Genomic DNA, 19,014 nt, shown 5'->3' on the forward strand with positions numbered 1-19,014 from the left:
TCTCCAATACCGCACCTCACGCTCAAGATTGGATATTTGATACATGAAAAAAATAATTTGGGACCAATCATCAGTAATATTAGATATGTCTAACATAACACCAAAAGCTAGCTCATGAGGAGAGTCTTGATCAAGTCCATCTAAAAAAAATATTCATTTTCTTTTTCATTTTACGTGAGACTCTTCAACACATAAACATATTTTTTAATTAATCATATTTTATTTTGACTTCATTTACCAAATATTATATTATAATATCATTGCATCCCATATTTTTATTTTGTTTTAAACTTGATCACAAACATCATGTCATTAACTTAACTTCTATACCCTTTACTTTTGTAGTGGGTTTTCAAGAATCTAATCACTCACTCATCACATTGTGTGATACTTAATTCTTCTACACTTAGGAAGCAATCATGCATGACCATGATTAAAATCAAGTTACTGTATTTAGTCAAAATATTCCATTTTATTTATAATAACAATTAAACTACAAAATTCCAATTACTTACATCATTAAATTGAGTATAGCTTTTAAATCTCAAATACAGTAACATTGACCAAAATTCTCTTGTTTTTTTCTTTTCTTTTTCTCATGGTCATCAAAACATTGACAAGATTTATTTTGTCCATTGGCAATATAATAATTTGCCCTCCTCATGTCTCCACCAACAGTATATTTTAGTCAAAATGATTGTGATGTATTATACCTATGGAAAATTTTACCTATAAAAGTGCCTTAAGCAGCTGTGTGATAAGACATAAACTCTTTGAGGACCATTCTTTAAAACTCCTACCACAGCTTTTTAAAGGATAGTGCTATTACTCTATCATCTAATAACTAGTTGTACTAATATACTAATATTATATTTTTTATTTGAGTTTATAAATAATACATCGAGGACATAAAAAAATATTCACACAATCAGATAAATATAAGTAATTCTATTTGGATATAGTAGAATTGGTGAATAAATAAAGGATAAGTGATCAGTAACAATAATAATATATTCAGTGTTATGTGAAAAAGGGTGTTGGCATGCAACTTTATTTCTATCTTGTAAAAAGAAAAAAATTATTTTCCATAGACTCTCGATAGAAATAAAACCTATCGAATTCAATAAGAAAAGAAATGCAATGCTAAAGAAATTGTACATAAAATAATAATAAGGAATTAGATAGTACTAATAATAATATTAATAGATAAAACTCGACAACATGTTAAATTATATTAATAATGCCAAAAAATGTATTACGTTACAATAGTGTATATAACTTAAATTCTTATTATTTTGTTCATACTAATATATGTCACGGGACACTTCATAGTATTAGAAGAACACGTGATTTCCCCTAATTATTGCTAATAATTAATCCAAATCATGATATTAATTAATTAATCCATATTTTTTAAACCACAATTTTAACCGTACATGATCCTTCGCAAAAAAAATGATTAAAGTGCGGCTAATTAATTAGTTGTCACATTATTATTTTGATTATTATTAGTGGTGCATATTAAATGTGAAAGGCGAATAATTCAATCTTTAATGTTTTTTTACCTTTTTTAAAAATAGGTTTTTAGGGGCCCGAGGTTTCTTTTTACTACTATTTGACCCTGCAACTTTTTTGGTCTTTCTTTTTTTTTCCTACCTAGAGACTATATATATTTCCTTTATATTGTGTTTTGCGTATTAAATATATATACTGTCATTATTCTGGGATTCATGTTCTAAAAATTAAAATAATATAAAAAAAAATGCAACATGCTTTCATGTGTTACGATAAAGATCTAATGATTTAATTGGTCAACCCCATGAAATCTGTTAAAAGACAAAATTAACTTTATTATTTCGAAAGTTTGGTCTCTATTAGTCCCTCTCATAGCCTAAATCTTGGTATATTTAATTTACTTAGTAGAGTTATTGCTGAATTCCACGCTATTTTTGGGCTTTTTGTTGGTGTAGTGTAGTTAAAAGATTTTGCAAGTTGTAATAAACTCAATATTACTAATAAAATATGAGTCTTATTTTTTTTTTATGACAAGGAAAATCGCAGCTGTTACCATTTGGGTGCGCACAGGTAAAACCCCCGCTCCTATGCAATAGCTCGCAAACCACATAGGAGAGGTAACCCGCACTAGGCAAATCTGGTGCAACAAGCTCGACTCAGATGGTAAACCCTTTGCTTTGGCAAGGGATTTTGAACTTAAGACCTCCAACATGGGAAGTCTCAAGCCCAAACCACTAAGCACTAGCCACCCCGAAGGATATCATCTTATATTAAACTCATAAATTCTGAAGGGATTAATCTCTAAGGCATGTCCAATTGAGTCTTGCTTTTTTATTTGCGTATTCTCATTTGTCTATTAGATAATTATAAAGTTAACCACATTAAATATGTGATTTTTTTTATCATACACACTTGCATCAATAAGCCGTAAAAGTTACACCCAAGATATTTTCTATTTGAGATTGATGAGTATAAATAAAGGAGATGTCATTTTTTACGTAATTGACTTAACTATCTAATAGACAAATGAAAACACACACAATATCTCTTTTCAGAGTTTGAATTAAGAATATCTTATTAGTATACTTTATTACACAATAAGGTGTTCAAACTAATAGAAAATAAAGAATTAACAACAGAATTTTTTTTATAACCGAACAACAATGCTAATCTTAACGACGAGTTATAAGACTTAACTAGCAGCCAATTAATTGAATTTTATCAATAAATTCTATAGCTAATTTTATATTTATCTTGTTGTATCCCATGAAATCAATTGAGCATAGAAGGAGGCAAGTGAATTAATTCAATTGAAATGAGTACAAGTACGTACTCTAAAGAAAAGAGATTTTGAATGAATTAGAAATGGTGATTATTAGTGTTTGGTATTCCCAATTATTCTGTAACTCTTCTCGAGCCCTGCGCCTCCGACTATACTTTATTTTTAGACTAATCCAATACTTCTACTTGCTTCCAACCCGCCGGGCCGGGAGTTGACTCTTTCAATCCTTTTTCCAAAGTAAGTAATATATGTTAGATCATTTAGTTGACAGTCTATCGAAAATAAGTTACATTATTTTTATAAAGAAAGTAATCTATATTTATGAGATTACGATCCTGTTTATATAGAATTTTTTTTTTTATGGATCTTAGGAAAATTTGTAGTTAGTATTGGATAACCCTTAGTCCCTTACTATATAATTGTCTGCCAACCACATAGAGGATGTAAATCAATTTAGTCAATTCCTACGCGATATGCTTGACTCATAAGTCATTGAGAGGGATCGATCACAAGTTATCTGTATATAAGCAGAAGTTGCATTAAATTTTTTTAACTTTTTATTATTATTATAATAACTTAGAAAATAGTACTTAAGTATTTTAAAACACTTTTTTGTTTATTTCATTAACAAAGTACTTTAAAATATCTAAATAAGTCGATTCAAACAGATTTTACGTTGGATTTGTTGTTCTTATTTCTTCCGCCTTTGTAACTGAACGTGTCTTAATTAAATGTGATTAAAGTTTTGATGATTTAAATTATTAGTCAATTCGATCTACTGTTGGTGATGTTCTATGCCAAAAGAAAGTAAAAGGAAATTGTATGGAATGAAGAGGTACACTATGTAGCATTTAAGATACGTAATATCGGTTGATATTTTAAATTAAAAAGTGGAATTAAAGTTAAATTTTCAAAAAGTATTTGAAATATGAAGTTCCATTTGAAAATAAAAAATTTACGTGTGAAAATTCAAAAAACTCCCAAAGTCATGTTTTTTCAATCTTCAATATATAAAGTTGAAATAACAAGCCTAAATAACTGTTATTGCTTGTTTAATAAATCAAAGACTTATCTACGCTCGATATTTACACTAACTCAATAGATTTATAAAAATATATATACTTTAACTTATATTCCTTTTGTTAAACTACAGGTAATTAATATACTTTAATTTAACTATAATAAAGTAGTATGATTCGATGTTTACCCAATATTTTTCAGAAAAGACATACTATTATCCTTCTTGTTTACTCTCTCCTTGGGATTATGACTATATTTTATAAAATAAAAATTCGAATTAGTCAAGTCAGGACACAAAATGAATTAATTATTTGGTGCAATTACTCATTGGCAATCCACTGAGATCCAGTTTTCAGAAGTTCAATTAAATCTTTATATCCCAATAAATATTAATTAATTCTAGGAAGTTTGCATTTAATTTGGGCTACTGCTTCAAGTTATGTCTACTACCTGTTCATATAACATGGATAACACGGCAACACCTAACACATTTTTTTAATACAACTAAGGCTGGTTCGGTAGGAAAAGAAAATATTTTCAAAAAAAAAAAATAGGTGCATTTATATTTGATATGTAAATAATAATTATTAATTTAAAAATATGTGTCTATAATTTAGACAAGTATTATGAAAGGTTAAATCGAGTGGATCGGCACTGCACCAATGGAGATGTGAGCTATGTGGGGGATTAAGAATGAGTTTATTGTTGGAGGGTGAGGATGGCGTAATTAATGTGGAACGTTACTCGTAAAATTTATTTTCTCTACTGAGCCTTGAGAGGACATTTTTAAGGAACTTAGTTTTTTCTTTTAAAAAATATTTCTCAAAACCAAATTTTTTGGCCAAAATGATTTTTCCATTTAACCTTCTCAAAAAACATTTAAGACACCTTAAATTTTCTGTTCATTGGTACATTCAAGAACTCCTTAATGATCGAACAGTATTATAGCTCATTCAATTCAGTGTTAAATACACATGTAAAATTAATTGGCTTAAATTATTAAAGCGTGCTATATAGCCTAAATTATTGGCTTTCAAGTTGGAGGCTTCATTTAATTTCTTCTAGGGTTACTTTAAAAAAATAAAAAATAATAATTCTTACTCGGTGTTTGGTATCTATATTTGAGTCCGACTAAATTCAGATTCGCGTCGGAAAATCCACATTAGGGGGGTTAAGCGCTCCCTAATAAAGGCAACTTCATACTTAGAGAGACTCAAATCCAAAATCTCTGGTTAAGGATGTAGAAATCTTTGTTGCTTGGGTTGTTAATCTCACAATATGTTAACGTGAAACTAAATTAGATCCTAATCTTGCTATGTGTTAGTAACTATACTGAATAGATGTTTAATTTCTGAGTATATTTACTTTTCCATATTTTAAACTTTCTTAATGAAAATCGATGATTAGGTCTTCCAATCAACATGTCTCCTTATCATGGGCCACATCTATATTATGTCTTCTCAACACGTACCCTAAAACACAAGGTTCTTGCTATGACAGAAAAATTATTTCGATGAAAACTAAAGGAAAGAAGAAGAAAAAAAACATCTATTTAACCTAGATTCTGGCTCTGAAATATACAGTTTATCACATTCAAACTAAAGTACATGTACGTACTCAGCCTATTATTACTAGAGTACTAGTTTTAGATATGAGAAATTTAGTGCTTGTACACATGTATATAATTACGAGTGAGAAATTAAGAGTAAGTACTTGTACTTGTATGTGGATACTAATATAGTAGGGAAGATTGTCGTTTGGTAGCTTGTTAGAGTTATCGTTTGGTAGAGTGTATTAGGAAAAATAATGCATGTATTAGCCTTGTGTATTACTAGTATCTTGTTTTGTACTCTTTTTCAACCTATGTATAACTAACACTCTATTGTGTATTAAGGTGTGCATTGTTAATATCATGGATTTCTAGGTATTAGCAATGCAATGGTTTTAATATGATAAAACACTCAATTGCCCCTCAAACTCCTTTTTTACATCTTTTCCACCATAAAAGTGAAGGGTATCTTTTGTAAATAATTTTTTTAATGCAATACATACTATTTTTAATGCATCAAACCAAACAATGCATTAAAATTATAATTAATGCAAGCATAACTAATACATGCATTGCTAATGCAAATATTATTAATACATTCTATTTAACACTATTCTTATACACACTACCAAACGAATTAATAAGATATAATATGTAAATGTGTGGCATTATACTCTCCAAATTTAGATGAACATAAATAGACATTTAAATTTGTTATGAGAAAATCTACGTGTAATTTTATGTAAAGATAATTAGTTATGTATTGTTTAGTTATTCATGTATACCCTATATTCTAATTTATGTGGCATAGTCGAAATGTCAGGTTCAGAAGACATAGCAGCTTTATATTTTCTGAAATTTAGAAACTATGTATAAAGTATTGTAGATCACACTGATTAACAATTTAAAATATTTAAAAAGAATATAAAGAAATTTCGATCAAAGAAACACTTGATTGACTCTGGAAATTCCAACTCTACCACACGATATCATTGGGATGGAGGTGATATTAGTTATTTCATCTTTCTATCATGCATAAACTAATGAATTGATTCCCTCATAATTTGTCAATGAATTAGTTATGTTAGTCTCTAAATCACAAATTAAAATGCAATATTAATTTTATACATGAATAACTTTATCTCTTAACCAAATATCAAATGTGGTACCGATACTATTACTTATGCAGAATTAAACACATACGACATAACGAACCTCTAAACCAACTACCAAACGGCTCGTAAATGTTGGACTAAAGAGCAAAGGGTGCATTAATGTATCTATAGGGTTTATAGGTAAATCAATCTTGTGTTTTTTTTTGTTTCATAGTTATAAATATAAGGAAAGTTCCTTCACAAGTCGCCATCGTACGGAACCTTTAAAACTTGAGTTTCTTAGTTTGAAACATCGTAAAGGCGAACAAGGAGGAAGCGGGGGGGGGGCCGTCCTAGTCATCACATGGTGGGTCCATGTCATCTTTGTCCAAGGGTCCCACTGGCCTATATATCCATGTGCTTTACCTAATGATTCTATATTTCAAAAGAAAATGAATACGTTGGGTAATGCTAACATCTTGCCGATGACAAAGTTCACGAGGGGCTGGCCTGGGTCGGAGTCATGATCGAATATAACGCTTGCTTGGCGGAGTTAGTTAAGAAATAGAGTTACGCATTTGCTATAAGCTATAACATTTGGCATAATGATAAGTGTTTGATGCTAACATTATAATTTTCTTTTTTAAAAAAGAGACTATTCTAAGGGATTTTGAATTAACATTTCTCTTTTTATTTGATACTGGATAATTGACACATAACAATCGCTTTCTCCGAAGAACCAATCACCTCGTTGCTCACGATTCACATTTATTTTTTAATTCGATGAGGAACAATTGACTTATAACATTTAAACATATCTTCCTTTGTAAACTATATAAGAGAAATTATCATGCTATATAGTTTATTGTCGGTGGAAATTTCGACGTTAAATTTTCACTATACCTTGTTTCCTTAACCTTTACACAAAAATCTCCTAGTGTAAATTCGAATAGATGAATGAACTTTTTTCTTGACGATAAGATGGAAGGTAGAAAGAACTCGAAAACTAGGGCAAGTGGCTTGATTAAGTGGATTTAATGGAGTCATAATAAGAGTGAATTTTCATAAAACAATTGTCACTGCTTATGGATCTAGACAAATTGTACGATTAGTAAGTGATTCTATCCACTTTATCTTGCATTATTGTACTCTAATCCACTAAAAGAGCACTAAAATTAACTTTGGTGAATAGTGAAGTGATCATACACACTTTTCATCTAATTGTAATCTTTAATACTACAAATTACTCCATAGTTAGCACTAATCTTTAATTAACCAGAGTGTAAAGCAATGTGTTAGTACTTTGCCTTAGCCACATGGTAGGACACCAACTTTTGACAACCCTAAGCAAAGTTGGTATATTAATGGAAGCTAAAGCTAGGTAGGTAATTATAATTAGCTAGGTTTTTTATGAAGGTCGGTTATATAGAGTTATTAAATCCAAAAAAAGAGAAGTACCATTCACATATATAGGGAAAGTTAAATAGTCTTTTGGCAAGCAAAAAATTCATGTTACTATCCAGAAACAGCCAAACATCTTGTTGTGCTTTATATGAATGTGTTCACATTCTTTTACTGTCTATACATTGATCATTTCTGATTTTTGAGTATCTTCCATTATAAATTACTCCTTGTTATTTGACAACCTACTGCTAGATGCAACCTTGTATTTCATGATTGTGGACAAAATTATCTTTTATATTATTGCATAGGTTAATAGCCTAAAGAAATAATTAGGCCCGATTCAAGACCCGATCCAACTCAGGAACCGACCCGACTTTGACCTAGAACCCGAGATACGACTTCCACAGGGGATTAGGGAACCGACCTAATCCCTGACCCTTGCTCTTGACACGAGACATGAGACCCAGGACCCAACCCTAGCCCCAAGATCGGAGTTTCGACCCATGACCTAGGCAATGAGGCCTAGGACTTGACCTTGACTAAAGACCCGATCAAGATTTAGGACCCTGACCCATGTCCCCATATGTGAATCCAACCAAGAAACCAAGGCTTTGCCTTTACTCGCGATTCGACCCATAAAAGAATTGAAAATAAATCTTAAAATTGGGGTAGTAGTTGGTCAAATTACAGATGACTTTAAATATGGATCATGTTGGGCTGGCTAAAATCAGCGCAATGTAAAATTATCTTGTTCCCAACCCATAAAACTTTGGGTGAATTGAGTGCTCATAATTTCTTAGTCATATTTGACACCCCTAGTAATAGGCTCTAGCTGAATAATTTTAAATTTCTGAAGAGATAAAAAATAACAATAACAGTTGCACCTCAATTCATAAAAAAATGAGTTAGCTATTAGACTTCTCAACGTACATGTCGATTCAACTAATCCATATTGTCCAATATTAAATATCTATAAGATTCTACCACTAGACGTTCTAAGCAATTTTCACTGGCAAGTAAATTTCAAACATGCCTTTAATCGACTCCAACAAACATTAGACTCTATATAAAATTATAAATGGAATAAACTTATCATACTATCATATTAAAATTGAGATGTGAAGAGAACAGCAAAAGGATGCTTCAATATATAACTGAGTTAATAGTTAACAGTAAGTAGCAACTTGGAAGTACTTCATCAAACATATGTACTAGTGCATGTGAATTTTAGGTCAGAAGAATTAATTAACAATTATAGTATGAAAAATTATTTGGTCGAAAGCGGAATTGGAAAAATGAAAAAACGTGTAAGTGACAAAATTTAATAACAAGTATTTATTAGTGCTCTCTATAGTACAGTGCTTGCGCAATTAGCTCTATTTTAAAAAAAATAAAAAATTCAAACCATCATCCAGGCTATGGTAATCTTCAGAGGTAGAAATAATTCGAGTATTTAAATAAAATTTATTTGTCGTTCAAAAAAAGACAGTTGGTGAATGAGGAGTTTATACCCAGTTAAGGACATAATCCATTCAAAGTGAACATGTACTTAAACCTGTTGGCCCAAAACGAAGCGTGTTTTGGGCCGTCCTTATATTTTATTTTTTGATAACCGAGAAATCCGTCTGTGACCCGCCCTTTGGACCAATCACAGCCTTCTAAACTCGGTGGATAATGGGCCGTCCTTATATTTACTAGTAATAAATACACAGATGTGAATTATTTTCTTGCTATCTGCTGGACTGTAACTTAACCCGCACTACTAACGATCATCACAAGTCCATTACTATCAGCAGAACTAGCAATGATTCGCCAAATGAAATGAAATGAAATGTGTGATTAATCCTTCACAATACCTGATGCTGCACCATGGTTTATATTTTATCTCGAGTTTCAGTTTCAGGTCAAACTATGAAAGGCAATGCAAAAGTTCTATATCCTCGGGGTTTTACTACTTAGACTTGTGTGTGAGACTAGGTAAGCACGCTTCAAAGAATTGGTCCAAGACAAAATCTTACATGAAACTTTATTACAATCAAAATTGTAACCATAGAACTTATAAAGAAGGGCAATTAGGTTCATAAAACTATTGCAAAAATCAAAACAAATATAAACCACAGGTACAATCCGATCAAAAGCAGGCCTGTCAATACTCATCCCTAACTTCTAATGTAGAACCGGAAGCTTCTGAAACGATGGCCAAAAGAGCTGATTTTAAAAACTGAAATTATCTGACCTGTGAAGGTGAGCAAAGCAAGCCAGAGGCATCTGCTCCTACAACTGCAAGATCACAAACAGTACAAAGCTGTCCTTGATGGGATGGAACAAAATGAGTAGTACAATAAGGGCAAGTGACATCCTTCTGGCCTCTGTATATGGGGACATATGTAGCGCCACAGACCACAAACGGATTTCTGAAGTCATAATTCAACTCTGTAGCATTTCTCATATTTTTCTCAGCTGCTTGAAGAACCTGGCGGGCTGTTTTTGCTTGGCTTTCATTGGTTGGATTTGTCTCCAACAGTCTCCTAGCAAAGTTGGCTGCTGAGCTGAGATTGCTTGCCTTATAGCAGATAGACATAGCATTCTGTAATGCGAGTCTCAAGTGTGGAAGCTGCAGATTACAGTGTGTGAAGTAGGCAGCCAACTCCTGCTGACGAACGGGGTTATCTTTTGATTCCTTCCTCTTAACCTCCATCTGCAAACCTAAAACGTACTCCTTCACTATGACAATCAATTCCTTGACCTCATCCACCTCTCGTCTTGACTCAACCACAATTAAAGGAATGGTGTGAAGAATGCTCAGAAATAATCTAAGAGCATCAGAGAATTTCCCAGAAGTAGTGGCTCTATAGGCAGTTTTAAGTTTTTCTTCCAGCTGACTGAAATTGAAGATGAGGGCAGGTGGACCCCGCACATTGGGACTAGCTGACTCACTCCACCCTCTTTCGATTGCCAGAGAGATAACTGGTGCCGAGGAGAAGGCACGGAGATATGTATGGCTTCCCATATGAAGATCAGCAAACAATTGCTTTAATGGAGAGAAGTTCTTAATCCCTAGTTGTCGGCTCAGCAAACGCATAGCAGTATCGAAATTGCCAGCAGCTGCATGTTCTGCAGCAAGAGATGATTTTTGGACCCAAATCTGGCTGACAGGCATGCCAGGGTTTGGGGTAACAAAAACAGAAGAGCGGGCATTGGAAGCAGTCTTTGGTGTGTCAGTATCAGGTGGCAGATCCAAATCCTCAAGATCCCATCCTCCTTCCTCGTCATTTTCTTCTTTTCCTTCTTCATCCTCCAGCACCATACTGATATCCCCATTCTGCAGATTTTCCACCTCACCAATATCCAGTGACTCACCCCAATCAGCATCTGCAGCCTCTTCGTACTCCTCATGTCCACCCCTGACTGTAGCATCCAAACCACCTTCAAATATACCTTTTGTGACCATCAGTAGAGGCCAGTCTCCCCCACCCAAAATGGGAGTTGGGGGCTTCAAGAGAGATGCTTTCTTCTCCTTTGGCAATGATGGAACATTACCACCCAGTTTTTCAGCAAGACGCTCAGCAGTATCCTTCAGCCCGTGAACATTAGCTGTGATGTATGCAAGGGGAAGATGACCAGCATCCTCCAAAATCTTGACACGCTCACGAACATCACCAAGGTACAAGGCATCGTGGAATTGACCCATAACTTCATTTTTTACCTCAGCAATTTTCATCATTTTTGACAACTTATCCAGGTTTCCTGTTATTAGATAAAGGAAAGAGAGCCTCTCAAAGTTCTTCGTCTTCTGGTAGGCATATTCAACAATACCTGCATTACCCTGTCGAAGGGCCTCCACCCCAAGCCTATACCAATGATCCTTCTCATCAAGCTTCTTAGCAGATTCAAGAGCTATCTCAATGTTCCCACTTTCAAGTGCTAAGTTGAAACGAGTAAGCTCATCCTTGACAAAATGAAGAGCAACCTCAGGAAAACCCTTCTGCTGCAAATAAGCAATCATGGCTTGACCACAAAGCTCGGAGTTTCTTATCATACTCATAACCTGGTCATATCTCTTTCTAAGCAGGGCCAGCTTGAAAATATATTCAGTTGAATCAATAATAATAGGACGGTTCTTCCCATCTCGATCCAAGCAAAAAATAGTGTTCCCATATATCTTAGAGATGTAGACTGGGACATCTAAGGTTTTAATGATTCCACTATCGCCATTGGGAAGGCAGTACTTGATGTGGGTAAGTGTGGTATAAATGAAGACCCCATTGTCATCCCAGGCACCACTCTTGACACGAATTGTCTCGTGAAGAGTGCAACGGTGCACAAGCTTCTTATCAGCTATTACTATGGAATGCTTGCTAAGTAAAGCAACACTTTCCGTGTCAGACGACCAAACGACATACCTGATGAAAGGAGTCTGCAGCTCTCCAAGAACAATTCTCTGCTGCAGATCAAAGATAACAACTCTGTCCTCTGCCCTGCACAGTAAGTTTCCTGTGCCAGCATAAAATATTGCATCAGTAGCAGTAGGCAGAGGGCTTTTCTTAACAATTTCATTCTTCAGATTTTTGACCAGGACTTGATTGGTGCTTTTCTCAAGCACTGCAAACCTGTTCCGCGCAACAAAAACTGCTGATCCTCCAGTTCCCCTTTTCGCATCTTGAACAGTATCACCCTTACCATAAGTGTCTTTAGGTATAATGTATAGTTCATAGGAGCCCCCATCAACGTCCGAACAGATCAAAATAGCATTCTCAGTAGGACTGTAAGAAAGCGTTCGAGGACCTTGGTTCAGACTGTTTGAACCAGGCCTTCTAATTGGTATCAACTGATTCTCCTTCTGAGTTGAATACTCGTACACACGGAGAAATCGATCCTTCACATAAAACAAAGAATCACCGCTCACAGAAAAAGCGGGGCGTTCTCTCTCCAACTTGAACACTATCATCCCACTGTCATGACCAGCTGCTAGAAGATTCATCTCAGGATGAGCTGCAAGGATCCAAAATCTGTCATGCTCCCTGCGGAAAGTCTGGAGACCAGTCCTTTTTGTAGCATCCCACACTCGAATGCTCTTATCCTCTGAATTGGAAACAATAATATCTTGCCTTGAATGGAACAAAACACAAGATACATTGTTCATATGGCCTCTCAATGTGTCCACCTCCCAGGCCTTTGTATCTAGCAATATCAAAAACACAGTTAGTAGTGTATAGTTTCGTCATAGTAACCTGAGAAGATCATCAAACGCATTAAAATATACAAGTTTCTAACAGCAGACAGCCTAATCCAATCTGAAAAAGCACCTGTTGTCTATCAATTTAATTCAAGGAGAACATTCTTCTCCAAGAATAGAGAAAGGCTTGAGTATACATCCTGTATGATTTTCCTGAGCATAACACAATGAAGGACATTCATTTCTTTATGGGTACCAAGAAACTACAGTTCAGCACGAGTCTAATTACCTTCCCCAAGCGTTAGAGATAAATGCAAACTGCTACCACTCACTAGCTCAGACATAGCAAGGTACAGCCAGTTTTAGCTGAATTAAGGAATTCTTAACTGACAAGTTTTTTAAGTTAACTGACAAGAGGTTCTACAAATTTGAAAGATCCTATTTCTTTGGCCAAGTGGATGATCAAAAAGCTCTTATTATAGCTAAAATGATATATAACAGTACATAAGTCAAATAGCACAAACTGAAGTAAGAAAACATTTATGGCTGGCATGCGAAAAAACATTCAAGATTTTAGAGCATACCATTCATCCGCCAGATTTTCACCTGGCGATCATCCGCGCCAGACACAATTAGGGGCAGTGTAGGGTGAAATGAAGCCCAGTTAACCCCTCGATCATGACCCTCCAAGACATACTTCACAACAGCATCTACTCCACCAAAGAAGTCTGTATTCATCTGGCTCAAGCGCAAGATGTCATCAGCAGGAGAAACAGTTTTCTTCCTTAGAGCACCAATATCCCAGACCCGAACAGTCTGATCCAAAGATGCAGAGACAACCAAGTCCTCTTTGGGATGAAACAGGGCACACATCACGTAATGGTTGTGCCCAGTCAAAACAGAAATACAAGTGCGAGACTGCCAGTTCCATATCCTGATTGTCTGATCATCACTTGCACTGACAATCCAGGGATATTCATGATGAAATTGGACAGTGCGAATATAATCAAGATGCCCAAGCAGTGTAAATAAGCACCGATGCAGCTTATAATTCCAGACCTTTATCTTATAGTCATCTCCTGCAGCAAACAAGTTAGAAGAGTTTAAATATACTAAGAACAGTCCAATACCAAATTTCAATAATGCAAGTAGGCATAGATTGCAATTCTGTTAAAATATATGCTGTTAGTTTTTATTTATTTACTTAATTTATTTGCCTTAGTGATGATAGGTAAATTTGTTACTGCAGCAGCGCTTGCAGCGTTATACATAACATCCATACAATTTATCAATCATCAATATAGAATCAGCTTAAGAATTGAGCATTGAGTGTACATAGTAGTAGTTCATAGTTCTTCTAGATTTTGACAATGTCATGAATTATTTGGTCCTTCTAGAAACAGAAAAAATACAAACAACATGAAAGAAATTACTCTATATAATTTGATTTGATTAAACACTAAATATCTTATGAGTAAACAAAATGCCACTCGAACCTTCAGTCAAAAAAGAACTAATGATGCCTCTTCTAAAGAAGTTCAAGGATGAACAAGACTAAATATGAGATCACATTACATTTTCTATGATTCATGAGGCATTCCACCTGATCTAGAATATACAAGAACAAATGCATATTAAAACACAATGTGAATGATATAAACTAGCCGATGACATTGATCACATAGATCAAATAAACTACAAAGGGAAAAGCAACCAAACTAGTGCATAGAAAATTTCTCGTCCGGAATTTCACTAATTCGGCAAAAGTAGCATTTAGATTTCATTAATCAAACATCTATTCATCAACACATATCAGTAGATCCACACTCCATCACTCAATCATGAAATCAACTGAAACAGCAAATTCAAAAAAGAGGGAAAAAATGAAAATCAAACCTCCTGATACAAAAAGAGGCTGAGATTTGTGAAAATGAACGCCACGAACAGGGCCATCATGTTCATCAAATCGATCAATGAGAGTTCCCATACGGTAATCCCAAAGCTGGATCACACCGCTATGAAGACTAGCTAAGATCCATGGCCTTTTGCTATGAAAACTGAGCCCTTTCACTCGATTACTCTTCGTTTCAAACTTCGTCAACATCTTTCAAAATTCCTCAAACGCAACAAAATCAAATGCTCAAAAACAACAACTAATTTTGCTGTATGTGAAACCCTAACGGGATTTCGAGATCAAATTCAACTCAGATCTGATCGGAAAACTGCATTTCAAATGAAGATCGGTGAACGGAGAGTGCGTATGTTAAGGGAAGTTGTCTCTTTGGGTGTATTTTTTAGTGTGCGTTAAAGAAATTGGGGATCGGAAGTTTGATAGACAGAAGAATAATATAGTCTCGTAAAGAGAAATAGAACTTGAAATTAATGTGAATTGCTGGTGGATCTACGGGTCCCAGCTGTAAGATCCATTTTTACTTGAGAGAAAAAATAGCTATTTAAATTATTTTTATTTGTTTAGAAGGGAAAAAAAAACTTTATTTTATAGTAATATTTTGAGTGTAAGATTAGGTGATTAGCATTTACAAGTTGATTAATAAAGAATATATATGGTTATTACTTAATCATGATTGAGTAATGTATTTGTTTTTACTTTAATTGTGATTATTGAGTTTGATTTGATTAAATTGAAACATAATTCATTTCCGAGAAAGGAAGTTTTGAGTATTTGGGATTAATAATTTAAAGAAATGGGAAGATTGATGATGGTGTTACATGTTGTATTGGAGCGGGTTGGATGGAGTGAAAGTTTGTATATGGTGTTTTGTGTAATTAAAATGTGTCACCAAGCCTTGAAGAAGGTATTATAAAGAAGAGGTTAGATCAGCTATATTGAATAGGGTAGAGTGTTAGCCGATTAAAAATTTGCAAGTCCAAACGATGAAAGTAACGAAAATGAGGATGTTAAAATGAGTGTGTCAATATTCCAAGAGTGATAGGATCGTGAATGAAGCTATCTAAGACAAGGTTGGAGTGGTCTCCGTGGACAAGATGAGTAAGGCAAGACTGAGATGATTTAGACATATAAAGAAAAGATGCATAGATTCCATGGTGACTGTAGTAGATGTAAGGAAAAGTAGATCGAAGAAGTTGGGGGAGGTGATTAGACAAAACATAGCTCACCAGCAGCTTATCGAACATTGCTCTAGATAGAAAAATTTGAAGATAAAAAATTAGGCCCTAGATAGTATTGTTATTATTATTGTCTTACTATCATATCCTTTTATTTTAATATTACCTGATGTTCATTTGTTTCGGTTATTTTGGCGTGCTACTGTTCTTTTCTTCATTGTTTTCATTAAAAAAAATTTGCTACTATACTTGCTTTACATTTTTATTTTCATATGCTCTGCTTGAGTCGAATATCTAACAAAAACAACTTCTCTACCTTCACAGAATAAGAATAAGACTACGTGTACACATCATACTCCTCAAACTTCACTTGTGATATTATATTAATATGTTGTTATTAATTTAATCAAGATACGTGAAAGCTGATTCGAACACCATAATCATACTTTTTTTTATTAATTTGTTATAAATACTAATGATACATATTAAAGTCAAAAAGAGATAAACAATTTGGTAAAATTAGTCCCTCGTGCCTACCCTAACTTACAATGGATGGGACCATTTTTATATAAGAGGTGTTACTAGTTAATCATATTGAATTTTCACTTTTTTATTTTTTGACTTTCTTAATAAAAAATTATATCATAAAATCAACTTTTCTTTCCCTTCTCACTAAAATAAACCACAGACCTTAATTAAGACATTCAAAAAGTGAGATCATTTGACATTTTTTTCCCTTCAAATGTAAAATATACACTTTTTGTACATTATTATATAAAATTTAAACTTCAAAAATATAACCGTAAATAATATAGGGAGTCACTTAGTTTGTTACAAAAGGCTAGTTGATATTTGGGCTGCGTCCTCTCATTCTGTTAGTCCAATTGCCATTGGACCCAAATACTTGTCCAATGGGCTGACTTTTCTTTGGGTCCTAAACTTCTTCATTTTCAACAATGTAAATAGTAGTACTAACTACTAGGTACTAAGGCATTGACAAGTAATATTTTGGTTCATATAAATATTCAAATGTATAAAAATTGATAAATATAATAAAACCACACATTTAACGATATGTACATGTATATTCATTAACCACAAAGTGTAATATTTATTTTCTACACATATATAATTTTATGTTTAAGATATATTACCGTGTCAGTACATATAACTTTAATCCTTTTCAATAATCATACAATGTAAAATATATCTTATTAGAAAATATGAAATTTGCTACGGTATTTGTTGATAGTTCTAGCTAATTCGCAGCTAAAAGGTTCCTAGCTAGTAAAATTTTCTTTAAATCATTGTTAATCTGTCACTAAATAAAAATAGCTTGAGATTTTGTTGTTTAGCTGCAAAATTTATTAATTTATCGTTCATTTTTTATTTTCTATTAGAGATATTTTACCATTGGTGTAGATATTAAACTCATACATCTTACCATTCAAATAATATAAACTTAGTTTGTACCTGCCTGCATGTACCTCCAGCTAATTAGAAGGAAAATTTGATTTGGTACTCTTTTTAATTTATTCATTTGTCTCCATTTAGCATCTAGCTAACCCAATTTTCACTTTCTTTAATCCTACTTAATTTGTCCTATTATCAATCTCTCCCCTATAATAATCTTTAACAAGATACATTATACTCCATTAATTCCTTCAAATATGTCGATGAGAATCACCACAGTATTAGATGAAATAATTCTCGCACCCTATAGTACTCATGAGTCCGAAAACCAAAATACTATATCAGATATTGATATTACGATTGATGATTCCTCTCTCAGTTCATCAGAAAAGCGAGAAGACGATCATAGCCTTCTCACTTTATTCTCAATGCTAACGAGGATTCATGCAGGCTATTTTAGAATAAGCCTATCTTTATGTTGGGAAACTTTATTATGGAAAACACTACTCGACCCAACTAATAACGAAACAAAATTCTTACATCGTGTCCCTCAAATAATCTATCGTCCCATTCTAATATTCTCATGGTCGTTTGCTTTATTGATTCTGGTTCTACTTTCAGTACTCTACCTCTTGAAATGCGTCTTTCGATTTAATTTAGTCAAAGGGGAGTTTCTACACCATGTTGGTGTAAATTACCTTTTTGCCCCTTGGATTTCTTGGCTCATTTTACTCGAATCCTACCCTTTTATTATAGCTCCAAAACACGTTGGTTACAAATCTCTTTGGTGGGTTTTTGCTGTTCCGGTTATAATTTTGGATGTGAAAATTTATGGGCAATGGTTCACTAAGGGAAAAAGGTTCTTAACAGCCGTGGCTAACCCAACGAGCCATTTATCAGTCATTGGAAACTTAGTCGGGGCTCGAGCCGCGGCTAAAATGGGCTGGCAAGAGGTTTCGGTTTGCTTGTTTTCATTAGGCATGGTTCATTATTTGGTCCTTTTTGTTACGTTGTATCAGCGGCTATCGGGAAGTGACCGGCTACCGGCTATGTTGCGGCCCGTTTTCTTTCTGTTCTCGGCTGCTCCGAGTATGGCTAGCTTGGCTTGGGCGTCAATTACTGGAACCTTCGATACTACTTCGAAGATGTTCTTCTTTCTCTCGTTGTTCCTCTTTACATCACTGGTAACGTTACATTTAAAATATATTCATTTTTCTAGAGAATTTTACAAAACATGTTATTGGATATAAATTTTTAACTATAAAATAGACAATCTGCCTCTAACAAGTTATATTACATGTTGATAATATAATTTTTTTTATTAGGGGTGTACATAACCGAAAATCGAATCAAACTGCAAATCGAATCGAATGGAAAAAAACACCCGATTAGTGGTTTGGTTTGACTTGGTTTGGTATTGTAAAAAAAAACCTGACTATATTTGGGTTGGTTTGGTTTTAACTAAAAAAAACCA

The 19,014-nt window shown here is 33.8% G+C and overlaps 2 protein-coding genes across 2 annotated transcripts in view; one reads left to right on the forward strand and one right to left on the reverse strand.

The window, feature by feature from the left end:
* Positions 1–9,838: 9,838 nt before the first annotated feature.
* Positions 9,839–15,451, reverse strand: LOC102582145 (coatomer subunit alpha-1-like). Its single transcript, XM_006341937.2, has 3 exons — positions 14,937–15,451; positions 13,625–14,119; positions 9,839–13,045 (listed from the first exon to the last, which is right to left on the reverse strand). The coding sequence occupies exons 1-3, from the start codon at positions 15,142–15,144 to the stop codon at positions 10,092–10,094; spliced, it is 3,657 nt and encodes a 1,218-aa protein (XP_006341999.1). The 5' UTR covers positions 15,145–15,451; the 3' UTR covers positions 9,839–10,091.
* Positions 15,452–17,797: 2,346 nt separating this feature from the next.
* The window catches only part of LOC102600431 (S-type anion channel SLAH4-like), a 3,265-nt gene continuing 2,048 nt past the window's right edge, over positions 17,798–19,014 (forward strand). The window contains exon 1 of the mRNA XM_006342166.2: positions 17,798–18,724. Within this exon, the coding sequence (XP_006342228.1) occupies positions 17,798–18,724 (927 nt within the window). The remainder of the gene's footprint in view (positions 18,725–19,014) is intronic.

This window comes from Solanum tuberosum, unplaced genomic scaffold (genome assembly GCF_000226075.1).
Source record: "Solanum tuberosum cultivar DM 1-3 516 R44 unplaced genomic scaffold, SolTub_3.0 scf00032, whole genome shotgun sequence".
Lineage (NCBI taxonomy): Eukaryota > Viridiplantae > Streptophyta > Magnoliopsida > Solanales > Solanaceae > Solanum > Solanum tuberosum.